Raw genomic sequence first — 16,221 nt, forward strand, 5'->3', positions numbered from 1 at the left:
TTATGAATTGACAAACTTCTATGATATATGAACCATGTACCAAGTCCCAAGCTAAGTCCTAGGGACCCAAAGATGAATCAGATTTGACTGTCACCCAACCTGGAGGGTATAACATATGACCTTTGTCCTTGAAAGATGAGTAGGAGTTACCCAGAGGAAGAAAGGTGTCCTCATTCATTTGATCATTCTCTCTCAACAAATCATTATCATGTGGGAGGCACTGTCCTTGGTGCTAGGAACTTGTAAAGAAACAAGATTGAGTACTTGCCCTCAGGGAGCTTGAATAACAGGGGGAAGAGATATTAAACATATGATTAGAAATGTGATGAGTATTTTGAAGATGTACATGATGCTATGTGAATGGACTAAATTTGGTCTGGGAAGGTTTGGGAAGGCTTTCTTTCATATGGAAGGGCACTTATGTGAAGGGAAGGGGTGAAGGAGATAGAGGTTATCCAAAAGAAGAGAAAATGATTCCAAGTCAAAGGGGAAGTACAATAATGGGTGGCCAGTATGGGTGTGGAGAAGAATGGCATAAGGTGAGGTGGAAAGGTGGACAGGTGCCAAATCAAGGAGGGCCTTGTATGTTAGGCTTAGGGTTTTGGACTTCATTTTAAGGGCAATGGAAAATCAACATAGAGTTTGAGGCAGGGGAGGGGCATGTTCACCCTTGCATTTTAGATCACTTCTGGCTGCTAAGTGGAGGATAGATAGGAGGAGAGCAAAACTGGCAAGGTGGAGACCAGTTAGAAAGCAATTGATATAGTCTAGGTAGGAGATGACTATAGTGGTGGGAGTAGGGATGGAAAAAATTGCATAGGTTTAATAAATGTTCAGGAGGCAGAATTCACAAAAACTGGTGATCAATTGATTGACTGGCTATGGTGGTATAAAGGAAAGGATGACTTCCAGATTTCTGCTTGAGCAAATGAAAAGAATCCAGAAATATCACTCATTTTAAAAAAAGCCCACCAGAATACTTGTCTTGCCAATCCCATTGAACAGAATGGCTTCAATATCCAGGAAAGTCTCTTCAGGTAATCAGAGGTTCACAGATAGGATGGTGAGGATGGGGAGAGGAGTCTAATTAGCTAAGATGAAAAAAGTAAAGTGTACAGTTCACACACAGTGCAGTTTGACCCACACACCATCTTCCTGAATCCCTGATCTCCTAGGTCTGCAAAGCCTCCTGATCAGTGGGGAGTCAACCTGTACCCTTCACCCATCCCTTCTCTATTGTATCACATCCCCCTTCTGATGCTTTCTAGAGCAACCAATAGCCTATGAGCCACCTCAGATGCTATGTGTGGTTTTGACCAATGTGGGTCCCTCTGAGGCAGCAAACTTTTAAAATTATTACCTTGGACCTATCAGGAAAAACTTGAATTAGAAGCAAATCCATCCAGAGTCATTTACCAAGAGTACTGGCTTTATGCTATTTGGTTTGATAGATCAGCCTGGTGGACAGCTGCTTTACCAGGCACTTGGCACCCAAATCACCTGTAGGGAAGAATAGAGCTTACAACTCAATTAGCAGCAAAGACACTTTTGGAGCAAATGCAGCCTTTTCTACCACTACATGTAAATATTGCTTTGATATTGTAATTTTTATTGTAGTTGATCCAATAAACCCTCTTTCTTCAGGGTGGTTGTTATCATTTGGGAAGTCCATAAGGAGTAGAATCTTCCTACATATTATATCGCAATGGAATTCATAAATCAGTTGCTAGTCCTGGCAAGGATTTCCTCAACACCCTTCTTCAACAGGATTGTTCTAATACATTCCCAGGAAGAGCATATAGGGTGAGAAAAGAAAAGGAGGGAGGATTGAACATTTGGCAAGCCAGCAGAGGAAAAGAAGGCGAAGAGGAAAGATGAGAAGAAACAGAGAGTAAGAGACGATCAGGAGAGAGTAATGTCATAGAGAAAATCCAAGGGAGGAAAGACTCAAGGAGGAAGACATGGTCCACAGCATCAAATGCAACAAAGATTTCCAACAAGGTCAAGGCAAAAATGTATCCTTTGAGTTTGGCAACATGGAGGTCATGTATCCCCATGATATGATCTAAATCAGCAGAAAATGGAAGCAGAAGCCACAATGCAATGAATTGAGCAAATGAAAATGAGGAAGTAAGATAAGTAAGTGCAGATCCCCCTTTTGAGAAAGTTGGGAGAAAGGATAGACAGTAGCTGAAAAGTGATATAAAGTTAAAGACTCTGGTTTTGTCTTTTTTTTAAGATGATGGAGACTTGGCCATGGGTATAAACTACAAAAAGATACCAAGAGAGAAGATAAATTTGAAAGTAAAGAAAAAAGATGAAAGATGGATTGAGATCCTGGAGGTGATGAGAGGAGGTGGGATCAAGGGCTCATGTAGAATTGGACACCCGCACTTTAGAGGCTGAAGGGATAGGGGTGAGGGTAGGGGGTAGGTAAGGTAATTAATAAGGTGGGAACAGGCAAGAAGTTAAGGTATTTCATGCCTAGTGATATCAATATTTTCAAAGTCTTTAGCTGAGGAAGGGAAGAAGGGTTGGATGGAGAACAAGGAAAACCTTACAAGATAAAGTATTATCCTGTCACGAACATGTTGTTGTTGCCTTTGTTTTTATCAATGCAGCATCTTTTCCCCCTCTAATTGGTAGCAACACATCAATTTTCTTTGAAGACCCATCTCCTCCCCACTCTTAGTCTATGTAGTTTAGATGGGACTCCTTCCACTCCACAACCCACTTCAGTGTTGGGCTCCTAACCCAGGATCAAGTCAAAGTGATCAATTCAGATATAGGCACATGACTAAATCTGAGCCAGTGAAACTCAGTTCCGGGAATTTTCCTGCAACTTTTAGGCAAGAGGAGCTGGGCCTATCTTGCCACCAGGAGGGGTGAGCCTGCTTGAGAATGAAGCCAACTCAAAGAAAGCAGAGCTAAGGGCTGGAGAGAGACAGATGCCTGATAACATCAATTTAATGCCTATATTTACCCTTTCCTGAAGCCAGGTAAGTTGGTTTTTTTGTTGTTGGTTTTTTTTTTTTTTTTTTTGCTTACACCAGTTTGAGTTGGGTTTTATCACTTGCAACCAAGAGTTATGACAAATGCATGAGGCCAATATTGCCTGTTGGTACTCAGCCCCACATCCAGTCTTCTGTAATCTCCCCTGTACCAACAAAGCTGGAAATCTGAAAACCACATTTCTCAGATTCCTTTGTCGCTTCGTTCCGGTTAGGTTCTGCCAATGGGAACCCTCGCTTGAGGAAGGTGGGAGGAAGGTAAAAGTCGCTCTGCTTTTGGCAGTGTCTCTGGCGACCGCAGCAGCAGTGGTCCCAACCTAGCAAACGTGGAGGCTGTTCCAGCAGCATCAACAATACAAACTCCAGCTGCATCAGCAGCCAGTGCAGATGTGTGGGTTCTACCTCCTTGATCTTTAGGCAATGCCTTTTCTCCCTTTTGCTCCTCTAAGCCAAGATTAGTGGTGGTTTCCTGGTCTCTGGGTAACACTTCTTTCCCTCTTATGCTTCTACATATCTCCCCCACAACTTTGTAACAAATTATTTGCATTAAGTCCTTCTCTACTTGGAATATCTAGAGTGCCTCTGTACCCTTACGGAACAGTGATACAATACACATTTTCCTACTTTGCATACACATGTGCGTGTACACACGCATACACCACACACAAGGCTCAGAGAGGCTGAGTTTCTCAAATCTACAGTTAGTAAGTGGCCTAGCTGGGACTGCAGTTCAGACATGTCTGACTCTAAAGTTCTCAACTCTTTCTCTGACCTAAAGTTCGCTTTTGTTGTTCTTTTCTTTTTCATAGTTAGATTAAATAGAAGTTAAAGGGGACAGAGAAATAAAGGCATTGTTAAGAAAGTTGTTCAGATGATCAACCTTGATGTTCAATTTGGGTAGGAAAAAGAATAGCCTTCAGGGCATGGAGGACGGGGAGGTAATAAAGGGATCAAAATCTCTATAAAGTCAAAGAGCAGGAGAGTGAGAATGAAGTTGTGAGGGAGGCAGAAGGATGAGGGTAAGAGGCTGCGGTCACAAGGCTGATGTTGGAATGTAAGGAATTTCTTCACAGGTGGAGCAATTGTGAATGAGGACTAGGGTCTGAGTTTGGGTGATTGAAGTGGGGACTTCAGCAAGTAAGGACATAGTCAGGAGGTTGGTAGATGAAGACCATAAGAATACTACAGCTCGCTTGCTTGACGCCAAAGGAAGAGGAATTTAATCTGCATAGAAAGAAGAGAAATGGCGTAGACGTGTGTGGGAGTCATGCCAATGCTGAGATGCTTCCCATCCACTGGGACAGCTATAGGGAAAGGAAGAGGGCCCTGGGGCAGAGCCTGGTCTCAATTAAAGCTGCAGGTAAAGAGATAGAGAAGCATATTAACTGTGGAGTGTATAAAGAATATAGAGAAGCTTATTGACCATGAAGAGTGCATTAGAGAGGGCACCATGGAAAGTACGGGAAGAAGAGGCACAATGATGAACAGGGAAAAGGGGCCATGGAGCAGCTTGGAGGTGAGATTCTTCACTCTCCCTCACCCTCCCATCCAATCTATCAGCAAGTCGTATAGACTGTGTGCTAAATGATTTTTAATCTGCCTACTTCTCTTCATCTCCTTGGCACCAGTGTCCAAGCCTCCATGATTTACCACCTGGACCACAGCACCAACCTCCTCAGTGGCCTTCTCAAATCCACAGCGGTCTTATCTCACCCAGTACCCACTCTGCAACAGTCAGAGTAATCTTTCTAAAATGTAAATCTCATCACCTCACTCCTTTGTCTAAAATCCCTCAGTAGGTCTCCATTGTCCCAAAGATAGACAAAATCCAAGCTTCCGAGCCTGACACGCAAGTCCACATGAGATGAGAAGCCCCTGGCTCCTTCTCCAGCCTCATCTCCCACCAGCCTGTCACTCATCCCCTGTATTCAGCCCTGCTGAGTAGTTGCGGTCTCCACTCCTGGCTCTTTGCTTGTGTTGCCTCCTCTGTCTGTAATGCACTGCGCATGGTAGTGCGTAGCAGGGAATATATATTTACTAAAGGATCACGTACCTTCTATTCATCTTTTAAAATTCAGCTCAAGTGTAATGTCATAGATGAAGCCTTTCCTAAACCCCTCTCCATCGAGGTATTGCTGGCTCCACTTTCATTTGCATATATCGTCTTCCATCTTAATGTCTGTCTCACTCTACTGCATTTATCTGATGCCTTGTCTGCATCCCCCTCCTGACTGTGTAAAGTAGCAGGCCTTGGGGGCAGGGACTGTCCGATTCATCTTTTGATCCATTGCCTGACACACTGCCCAGAACATAGGAGGTACTAAATGCATGGATGGAAGAAGCATGAGTTGGACCTTTTCTGGGAGTCCTTGGACACAAGCTAGAGGCTTCCCTGCAACAGAGCAGATGGGAGAAGAGAAGAAAGAGGAGACTTAAATTCTCCTTTCTCAATAGAGAGGAGGAAGTTAACCTTGAGTATCCAGCAGAGTTGCTGGATAACTGTTTAGACACCTCTAGCCTCCCTGACATGATGCAGTGATGGCCCCATAGGTGACACATGGACTGAATAAGGCCCAGAACTGAGACTCTGGCCTTGTCCTCACCCCTCAGACTGAAGGAGGAGCAGCCAATCCCATGAGGAGAACCATCCAGACATCTTCCGGGTTGGAAGAGAAAGCTCAAGGCACTCCTTGGAAGTGGACCCCACAGCCCTGGTGCCTGGCCCCTACCTTAGTTCCCAGCCCCAGCCAACCTCAAGTGCTGGGTGGACCCTGATCTAAGGGTCCCAGGTTCATCCCCTGCTTCCCTTCCTAGCCGTTGAGGCTGGGGGAGGAGCCTGAGACAGTTCAACTGAACCGCAGGGGCCTGGTGCCTATTGGGAGCCACTCTATGGCCTGGCCTCGCAGTGCAAAACTTGTCCATCTACTCTTCTACCCATGAAAACCCCACAGAGCAAGGGGCCACCACGTCAGGAGGGGTGACCCTAAACCAGGAGAGGCCATGGGCCAGAGTGTGGGTATCCTTTCAGGCCCCTTCCAGAGTGAATCCAAGAGATGGGTTGAGTCCATACTCATTGTCACTGGGAAGTGTCTAGTATTATACCCATTTTATGGAAGAAGTCACTGAGGCTAAGATATGGAAGCTCAGAATTAGGGCCCCCTGCTAGAGTCTGAGGCTATTTTTTTAGCCTAAAACAAACAAACTTTCAAGCTCAGGTGGGTTGGAAACATAGAGGAGGAAAAGGGTCTCACCTGAGACCCAGTTGCCTATAGTCCAGGACAATCCCCAGTCAAATGGCTGTCAGTAAGTTTGGAGCCTAAAGCCTTGGTCAGCTTATGACCTGAAAAGAACAAACCACTGCAACCTCCACCCAGATGACATTCGCTGGCCTAGATGGTGCAGATACCCAGGGGACTTAGCCAGCAGGACCCCCCAAGGGCTGTGTGACGTTCTGCAAATGTGTTTCATGGTGCCCGCTCCCCGAATCAGGCCTTCTCCCCTTTCCCCAGCTTGCCTCAGGTGAGTGAAAACACTGTTTTCATTCCACTTGTTATGCCTAACTCATAGCAACCAAAGACTTGTCTTCTGGAGTGATGCTCCCTGAACCCCCGGACCTACAATTTGAGGGCCCCCGCGGCCCTCCGTGGCAGCACCGAGCCAATCCACTTTGCACAAACATAGCTGCCTCCAGCCCTATTTTCCCAATGTCCTGGGGCCAAGCTGTGGTCAGTTATTAGCAGGCGGGGGCAGAGTCCCTGCTCTGCCTCTTACGTGCTGGGTAGACACAGGGGTTCCTTTCTCTACTTTTGTTCCTCTGTTTCCCTCTCTGTGTCAGTAGTCTGGAAGAAGTCAGTTTATGACCGGGGTTCAGGAATCACCTGTGCAGAAATGAGGTCTGTCCCTGAGCCCTCCCCTCCCTTGTCTCCCGCAGCCTCTTTAAGAGCCTCAAAAGAGAGGTTACGAGCTTCTCAACTCAAAGAAAGAAGTGAGATCGTTCCACAACCAGGGCCCTTTGATTCAAGCGAGGAAGCACCCTGGCTTTATTGTAAGGAAAACCAGGAGAAGGAGCTGGGCCAGACTCACATCAGCAGTGCTGTCAGTGAGGGCAGCCCAGGAGGCTGTTTACTTTCTGGGGCTGGGGAAGGGCCTCGGTCACATTCAATTTCTCCACGTCTCTGTAGCAGTACAAATTGGGGCCTTGGACAAGGTACAAGCCGAGACCATTGGCGGAACACGAGTTGGGGCCCAGAGACTTTTCCGTACACAGGGCCGCGTCAACCTTTTCATGGGGCCAAGGAAGCTCTGTCCACGTGGCTTGAGCTCCTAACTTCAGGTCCAGCCACCACAGCTGCCGTCCTGGGAAGAAACACCGGACATAACATGGCTTCCACGTCATGGGGATCCTGACCTGGCTCTTCTCACGCCCTGACGGGGCTCTGTGCCAGGGAGAAGTAGCAGAACAAGCCACCCCTCAGCACCCAACGCCCCTCACCTGCCATGACGTGGAGCAGAGAAGACCCAGGACAGGTAAAGGCTGCATCCACAGTATCAAGGTTGATCCCATGAGGGCTCCCGAATTCCTTCTCCAGCCGCTTTGGATAACCCTCTACTAGGGTATAGCCTCCCTTTGTCAGGAAGATATATACCTCGGTGCCCTGGAGGACAAAGGACATTAATCAGCACAGAGCTGGGTATTTTCCCTGTCTCCACCCCAAGCGTCTCTCCCAACACACACCTGGATCAGATAGAGCTTATCATCCCAGGAAAAGGCAGTATCCACTGTTGAAGGACCATGGGGCCACAGATGCTCGATGGGCCAGCTATGCCACCCGTCCCGGCTGGTGTCCAGACGCCAGTAGTGGGATCCTGTGGGGTAGCAGAGGTACCTCTAGTACTGGTGGTAAAAGGCCAGGCAGTGAAGAGGCAAGTGACAGAGGCAGGGGTGAGTCTCGAGAGGGAGGAAAGAATGCATCCAGAGGCCAAGAGGGAAGAGGCCATGTGAGGAGTTGAGCAAGACTTGGTTGGCAAAGTTGGGCATTATGACCTAATTGGAATTGGAGTCAGTAGGGGCCTGACGGAAGGGCGAGTTTGGAGAACAGTGGCCAAGTTGCTAGGCAAGGCCAGCGTCATGGGGTTCAGTGGGGTCTCCTTATGCATCTCAGATGTCTGTGTGCAGAGATGCTACAATGAGACAGTGGCCAGAAGTTAAAAGGGAAGCACCGCAGCAAGCTTCCACTGGGCGTTCTCACACTGGCTGTGTTCTCTAATCCCTTGAGATGGTAGGAGACGGAGGGAGTAGCCAGACCAGCGCCCTAATTTTCCTCTCCCCTTTTCATAACAACTTATTAAGGGAGTTGTCTAAACTCTCATTTACCTTTTCTTCCTCAGCCCATTTCACTTACATTCCTGTTTCCCTCTTCCATTGAGATTTCTCTTTTCAAGGTCACCAGTATCCTCCAACTTGCCAAATCTAATGTCTTCATCTTACTCTACCTCTCAGTGGCATTTGACTGCTCACAGCTCCCTTCTTTAAATATCTTTTTTGGATCTTGGCTCTGTGATTCCAGACTCTTCCAGTGTTCTTCTTATCTTTTTGACTCCTCTTCAGTCTGATATCTATTATTGGAATCCCCCAGTTTGGACCTCTGCTCTATCTACACTCACTCTCTTGGTGATTTCACCTAGTCCAGGGCTTTAAACACCATCTATATACAGATGACTTTTGATCTGTTCTCTTTGGATCTGATGGACTGCTTCTTCGAGTGTCAGGCTCAAACTCAGTTGCCTACCTGACCTGTCCATTTGGGACCATTAGACACCAAAACCCTAATGTGTCCAAACTTATTTCTGCCCCCACCAAACACACACACACACACACACACACACCTCCTTCCCTAGTCTTTCCCAATTTTAGAAAAAGGAACCACCAGTCACCTAGTTTCCCAGTCCCCAAAAGCCAAGTCATTCTTGAAACCTCTCTTTTCCCTTCCCCACTCCGATCAGTATCCAAGGCATTGGTTAAGTGCCATGGGCCCGACTTCCAGAATACATCATGATGACTCCTCACCACCTCTGCTGCTGTTATCCCAGTCCAAGCTGTCGTCACCTCCAATCCAGACAGCTGCAAGAACTCCTCGCTGGATTCCCTGCTTACACAATTGTACCTCTGTGACTTATATTCCACAAGAAGCCAGGAAGATCTTTTAAAAAAAATAAGCCATGGGCTTCCCTGGTGGCACAGTGGTTAAGAATCCGCCTGCCAATTCAGGGGACATGGGTTCGAGCCCTGGTCCGGGAAGATCCCACATGCCGCGGAGCAACTAAGCCCGTGCGCCACAACTACTGAGCCTGCGCTCTAGAGCCCGTGAGCCACAACTACTGAAGCCAGCGTGCCGCAACTACTGAAGCCCACATGCTTAGAGCCCGTGCTCTGCAACAGAGAAGCCACTGCAATGAGAAGCCCGCGCACCACAACGAAGAGTAGCCCCCGCTTGCCGCAACTAGAGAAAGCCAGCGCGCAGCAATGAACACCCAACGCAGCCATAAATAAATTAAATAATTAATTAATTAAAAAAGAAAAAAAGACAGATGCTTAAAAAAATAAGCCAGAACATATCACAGCCCTGATCAAGAACCCTTCCTGGCTTCCTTTTACAGTTGAAAATCCTTACCAGGCCCATGTAATCTGGCCCCTGCCTCCCTCTTTTCAAGCCACTTACCTGCTCCTTCTCAACCTATCAGCCACACTGGCCTCCTTTCTTGACCCCTCAAAGTATTTGCTCTCTACCATCCCTAAAATGCTTCTCCTCCAGTGCTTTATGTGGCTAATTCCTTTTGATCACTGAAATCTCAGCTCAAAAATCATCTCTTCAGAGAAGGGGCCCCTAATTCTCTTCACCTCTATCCCATTATCCTGTCTTATTTTCTTCACAGCTTTTTGGGGACACTTCACATTTTTTATTTTATATTTTAAAACATCAACGACTCATAAATTCATTTATTCTAGCTTCAAATGGTATTTGAGAATAAGAAGCATTCTGATGTTCCCAGAACACATCACAGCTATTAACACTGCCTGAAAGTATTCTCTTTCATTTTCTCTTTTTTACTGTCCTCTCTCCCGCTAGCAGGCTCTCTGAGGGCAAGTGTCTCGTCTGCCATGTTCACGACTGTATCTCAGTGCCTAGAAAAATGCCCAGTGCCTATCAGGTGCTCGATATTTTTTGGTGCTCGAAAAATAGCTGGTATTCCCAATGCAGCCACAAGTTCTCTTTATGGGTATTAACTGGGCAAGTCACAGTAACTACATATCCACCTTCCCCTCCTGCTCGTGGCCCCTATTTTGAGAATCAGAGCTGTGCTGCATTTTGTGCAGAGGAAGTAAGTGCTGAGCCCCCAATCCATTAGAAGCCGATGCAGAGGCTGACCAGCAGCCACTTTAATGTGGTCTGGAATAAAAATACGGGCTGAGCCAGTCCCATTCTCTCTCTGGAAATCCAAGTAGGAAAAAGGGAGCCGAGGCAGTTATCAGTCAGATCTGAGGCTAAAAGATCCTGACTAGAGAGAAAGTAGAGAGGGCATGGTGGTCCCTGTGCGAGCCGAAGTAGTGACAAAACAGAAAGAATGGATTAGCAGCTATGAGGTAGAGACAAGAGATTTATCAATAAGGGAGAGGAGAGGACCAGCCCTGTGCTGAGTGGCTGGGTCACACTGGTGTTTTCACCAAGATAGTGAGTTCCCACCTCAGCTGGGTATTTTTAACATAACAATATTCTCTCAACAGCTATAGAACATCTCTAATACTCTTGATTTAGGAATTCAGCTGCATTCTATTTATGGACACATGGTCTTGAGGTTCCATGATCTCTCCATGGCTGGGTGTTCTCTCTACATCTCTGTGTGGTCCCTGTGACCCTATTTTCTTAGTGTCTCTATCTCCATATCTCTCTATCTCTATTTATCTCTCTATCTCTATAACCATTGCTATTTCACTTTGTGTATGTGTCCTCCCCATGGTGACTTGCTCTCACCATAGCTGCATGTTCTCCTGATATTTATGTGTTCTTACTCTGGCATATATTCTCAGCATAGGTCTACCTTTTCACTACAGGTGTGTGTTTCATCACAGATGCATGTTCTCATTACAGCATGCATTCCTGCTGTGGGGATATGCTCTCCTTGCGGCTGTGTATTTTTCATTACAACTTCGTAGTCATATCTGATCAGATTTATTCAGGGATTAGGAGCAAGAAAGGATTTTCACTCTTCTGTATTCTCACCACTATTTTACATTTGTGTCTGATCTTAGGCTGAGTGTAATGTGGTAGGTCACTCCTTCTCTTGGAGCTGTCCTCAAGTATAGATCAAGACTTATCACTACCTGTCTGACTAGCCCTAGAACATCCTTAGGTATCATTAGATGGCTTTTTAATGGCACAGGTCTGGGGAGAGGGGTTTCTCCTGGTCACTCAGAGGAGAAATCTCTTCAGGCTGGTGAGACTATTGCCTGAAGGTCTAAGGGACTGAACACTTCCTGGCTGGTTCCCAACAATGGGAGCGTCTCATCCCCAGGTGATGCTGTGCCCAGAGGCCTGGACATAGGAACCAGGCACCTGGAACAAGATGGAGCTCCTGATGATAAGCTCAAGGTGGGGAGGGCCAGAGGACCCTGCAAGACATGCAAAAGCAAAGAGAATATGAGGAGTCACAGGGGCCAAGAGGTCCAGAGAAGGCACAGATCTGGGAATGGATGGTACTGGGAGGCAGACAGGTGAAGTTAGAGGCCTCAGCAATGAGAGACAGGTTGAACCGTATGCATCGGACGAAATGAGGTGTGAAAAGGGGCATGATAGGGTGTAAGGATGGGGGCCGATGGGACAAAATATGGGGCACAGTGATGAAAATGGAGGAAATGTGCCAGAGATGAGAGACACACATGAAAGAGACGGGAGGTATGGAGGGCAGAGATGGGGGAGTTGGAGGGCATCTCTTACCACTGAAGGCATAGGTGGCACCATGTTTGTCAGACAGCAGTGCAGACAAGACTAGATCTGGGCTACAGCGTTTATCCCTATGGTGGGTCACATTCCTGTGTGCATGGCCTTGGGGGAGAAATAGGTGAGGGGGAACACAGGAAGGCAAGAGGTCAGAATGAGTTCCGAGGTGGAAGAGGTGGCTGGGGTTATTGGGGGTGCAGGTTTTCCCCATATGAGGACAGCTGGGAAGAGCCAGAATGGAAGTGGAGCTAGGGCAAGGGCCAAGGTGTCATTCCACAGGGTGAAGGTAGGAGCTGGGTTATATGGGGTCCACGAACCCAGGGAAGGTGGACAAATTCCAGGAGGTCCCAGGGCTTGGGCTTTCTCACCTCTGCCAGGGCAGGGCATAAAGTAGTCTCGGACATCCAGAGGGTATTTAGGATACATATCTCCCGTGACAGGGTTGAAGCGCAGGAATTGGTTACCCCAGAAGCAGTAGTAGTGGCTGAGCCATCGCATGGCAGAAGAGCAGTTGCCAACAGCCTGCCAGGAACGTTTCTTTACGGTTTTTGTAGTGAAGTCCCAGAACCTCATGTGGTTGCCTTTGTCCAATCAACCAACAAGCATTCAGTGAGGCCAGGCTGTGCCTTCCCTTGTGCTTGTACTGGCCCCAGGATGGACCAGATATGGTCCCCATCACGTGGAGCTCACAGCCCAGCAGGGAAACAGTTGAGGAAAGTAATCATACAATAAAATGGAGCAGCAAAATACACATGATCAGCTCAGCAAGGGCGGTGGGACGAGTCAGGGAAAACTTCCCAGAGAAGGTGATACTTAAACTAAAATCTGAAGGAGGAGTTACAAGGCAGACAAGAGGGGGAGATGTAACTCCAGAAACAAAAGTCTAAAGCATGAAGCAACTTGGGTGTATAGGGAACAGCATAGAGTTTCTGGGGCTTCATATTCAAGGTAAGGGTTTGATGAGACTCAAGGCTGGAGGGTCAATAGGGACTTGGTCATGGAGAACCTTGTATGTAAAACTAAGGAACATAGATTTGTCCTAAGGGTCATGGGGGACAATGAGGGACTTTTAGCAGAATTACACCCAGTTACCTTCTCCAGGATGACTTCCCCTCCTTCCCCTACTCGACCTCTAGACCATAATTGGCTTCTCTACTCCTTCCCTTCCTCAGGAAACCATATAGTGGTTCCACCACCACCACCATCCCTACCACTACCTGTATCACCACCAACCTACCACTACCCCAGGCTCCCTTATTCCAGCCTGGACTGACCTTGGAAGAAGAGGACACCCTCATGTAGGCATTCTTCATGGTGACATTCCACAGCTGCATCCACTGGGGATGGGATTCCAGGAAACTCCTCTTGGAGCAACTTTGGATATTTGCTCTCCTTCTCAGGAGGGTATTCCCAGACTCTGTCCCCCTGCATGCAGAAACATGCTATTTTTAGCATGCACGCCAGATACTACTGCCACTCTGCCATCCCACACAACATCTTTGATCTATTGCACTTACATAATATCCTTCTGCAGTCCCACACACTCTCAATCCATCTGTGGACAACAATGTGCTGTCCCCTCGCACAACTTCAGTTTGTGCAAATCCCATCACTGTTACTATACCACACACAACTGTCTATGTACAACCAGATACTCCCATGGCACAATTATCTGCAATACCACTGGTTTTGGCAAACACATCCACAAATAGTCATCCTGCAATCATCCATCCATTCCTACATTCACTTGTTCATTTATTCACTCAAGAAACAGTTGCTGAATGACTTACCATATGCCAGGTATTGTGAGAGACACTGGGGATAAAGGGGTGACAAGACTCTGTCTCTGCCTTCAAGGAATTCACTGTACAAAAGCAGAAAGGATCCTACAGTCCTAGCCATGTGAGCCCCAAGGTGGAGGCATGTGAAGTGCACTGGGAATACAGGGGGAATACCTAAGTCAACCTAGAGAATTCCTGGAAGGCTGCACAGAGGAGGAGGCATTTGGGCCAAGAGTTAAAAACTGAGCAGGAATATTCCAGGTAGACAAGTGTGGACTGGGCGTTATCAGCAGAGGGAGTAGCGTGTACACAGCATGCTCATGTGGCTGGCACACAGTGAATGTGGTGGAGGAGGAGATAAACCTGCAAAGATAACCAAAGTCCAGGTCTCAAGACCCATGTGCACCTGGCTTGCAGGAATCAGCACGTGGTGGTGCCATTTGCTGAAACAGGGAACTCAGGAGGAGGGGTGGATTTGTACAGAAGATATTGAGCTCCGTTTGGAGGATGCTGAATCTGAGGTGCCTACGGAACATCTAAGTTGAAGATGTCAGCCTGGAAATCGGAAAGAGATGTCTGGAGCTCCGGGGAGAGATCCAGATCTGGGGTCCACAACGTGGAGAGAACTCAGAGCCGTGGCAGTGGTTGAGATCACCCAGGCAGGGTGTATGGAAGGGCTGGGAAGGATCCCCAAGAAACATTCAAGGAGTGGCCCAGGATGAGAAGCCTGAGAAGAGCAGGAAAAGAGGCAGGAGGGAAAACAAAGCCGGCAGTGAGGGCCGCCCCGACCACACAGCATCTTTGTGCGAGTCAAGAGAAGGTGCCAGAAGGAGCAGACACAGGCTGGGCCAAGGCATGGGACTTGACGAGCACAGTAGGCTGGATTTCATCCTCCACTTGCCCCTCGGCCAGGTACCATTGTGTCGTGAACAACCTGGCAACCATAAGAAGAAGACTTGATGCAGGGTCATGGAAGCAAGGGAAGAAATTTCCCGGAAGGAAAGGATGGTCGACAGATTGAGGAGTAGCAGAGAGGTGTGGACGCAGATTAGGACTGAAGAAGAGCCACTGGATGTTGTGCCTCCCAGGCCCGCATGCACACAAACTCCCCTAGCCTGAGCTTTCTCAGAAAAGGAAGGCACAGGGGGAGGAAACCTGGAGCGTGTTGGTAAGGGCTCCATGCCAGGGCCACTTGGGGAAAGGTCTCTAGTGTTGATTCCAGCACTTCCTGGCCTGGCCCTGACCTTGGTCCAGCCGTACCTTGATCAGAAAGACTCTGTCATGACCATGGCGGAATGCAGCATCCACAGGGCTGGGGACATCCTTCCACCTCTCGGAGATTAACTCTTGAGTCCAATTGTGACCCTTCCACACGAACTCCCCTGCAAAACGCACACTCACTGAGGGACCCGGAACAAACTTTTGGCCTACCGAGCTAGTTACAAAGAAGCTATGGGTGATACTCTCAGATAATTCCTACCATCTCCCGCAGATGGATACACCCTCGGTGAAGGGGACCAAGTCTGAGGTCCCAAATGCCCCAATCCCAGCCCCTCATACCTTTAAAAAACAGCATAGTCCCATGCTCATCCAGGGTGGTAGCATCAAAGCCCCAGCCATCCGAGCAGCGTTCTGGGAAGGAGATGGGGAGATAGCAAATAAAAGACCAGTCAGATGATACAGTGCAGAGACACAGCTAGACAGATAGACTCAGGAAGTCAGGGTCTCACCCATCACATCTGGGTCCAACTTGGTTGCATTCCCACCTTCAGCTTCATGCCTAGGGGCATTAGCCCTAGAGAGAAGACACGGAGACGTCTGGCTCCACAGGGTCCAATCCCTCTCCTTTAGCTGCTGACCCCAGACTTGCCCCAGACCTAAAAACTGGCCCTAGCCCACTCTAATCTGGAGCCCGGCCCTCCTCCAGCCCCGGCTTCACTCACAGAGAAAGAGGATGGGCGTTAGCCAGAGACCAGCACAAGCCCAACAACCACAGTACAACTGGCGTTCCCAGTGCCCGAGCCATGATGAGCTGGAGAGGCCACAGGACAGCTCTGGGCACCTGGCTGAACCCCTATATAGGCATGGCAGCAGCACCACCCCACCTCCAAGCCTGCTGGGAATGAGATCTCTCAGGGCTATGCCAATATTGGGTGATTACATCAGTGCAAATAAGGTCAGGGTCTGGACAGAAATCTGAGTCCAAGACTAACTCTTCCCAGCAGGAGGGCCCATCCCCCTTCAGTGACTTTTGAGCAGTGACTAGCCCAGCCCACTGATGTTCAACTGTGACTCTCTTCACCTTGGTGATGGGTCTGAGTGCCCGTAAGGTCGGGGAAGGGGGTAGATTGATTGAGGACCACCTTTCTGTGGTTGGATTTACCTCAACAATGCAGGAGGTGAGAAGAGGAAAGTAACATTTTTGTGTACTGT

General features: G+C 48.0%; 1 protein-coding gene across 1 annotated transcript; it reads right to left on the reverse strand.

The window, feature by feature from the left end:
- Positions 1 to 7,107: 7,107 nt before the first annotated feature.
- Positions 7,108 to 15,814, reverse strand: HPX (hemopexin). Its single transcript, XM_059929519.1, has 10 exons — positions 15,732 to 15,814; positions 15,519 to 15,583; positions 15,349 to 15,420; positions 15,049 to 15,170; positions 13,282 to 13,432; positions 12,376 to 12,588; positions 12,005 to 12,112; positions 7,747 to 7,877; positions 7,504 to 7,666; positions 7,108 to 7,367 (listed from the first exon to the last, which is right to left on the reverse strand). Exons 1-10 carry the CDS (start codon positions 15,812 to 15,814, stop codon positions 7,108 to 7,110), a joined length of 1,368 nt encoding a protein of 455 aa, XP_059785502.1.
- Positions 15,815 to 16,221: the final 407 nt, after the last annotated feature.

The sequence above is a fragment of the Balaenoptera ricei genome, chromosome 8 (assembly GCF_028023285.1).
Source record: "Balaenoptera ricei isolate mBalRic1 chromosome 8, mBalRic1.hap2, whole genome shotgun sequence".
NCBI lineage: Eukaryota > Metazoa > Chordata > Mammalia > Artiodactyla > Balaenopteridae > Balaenoptera > Balaenoptera ricei.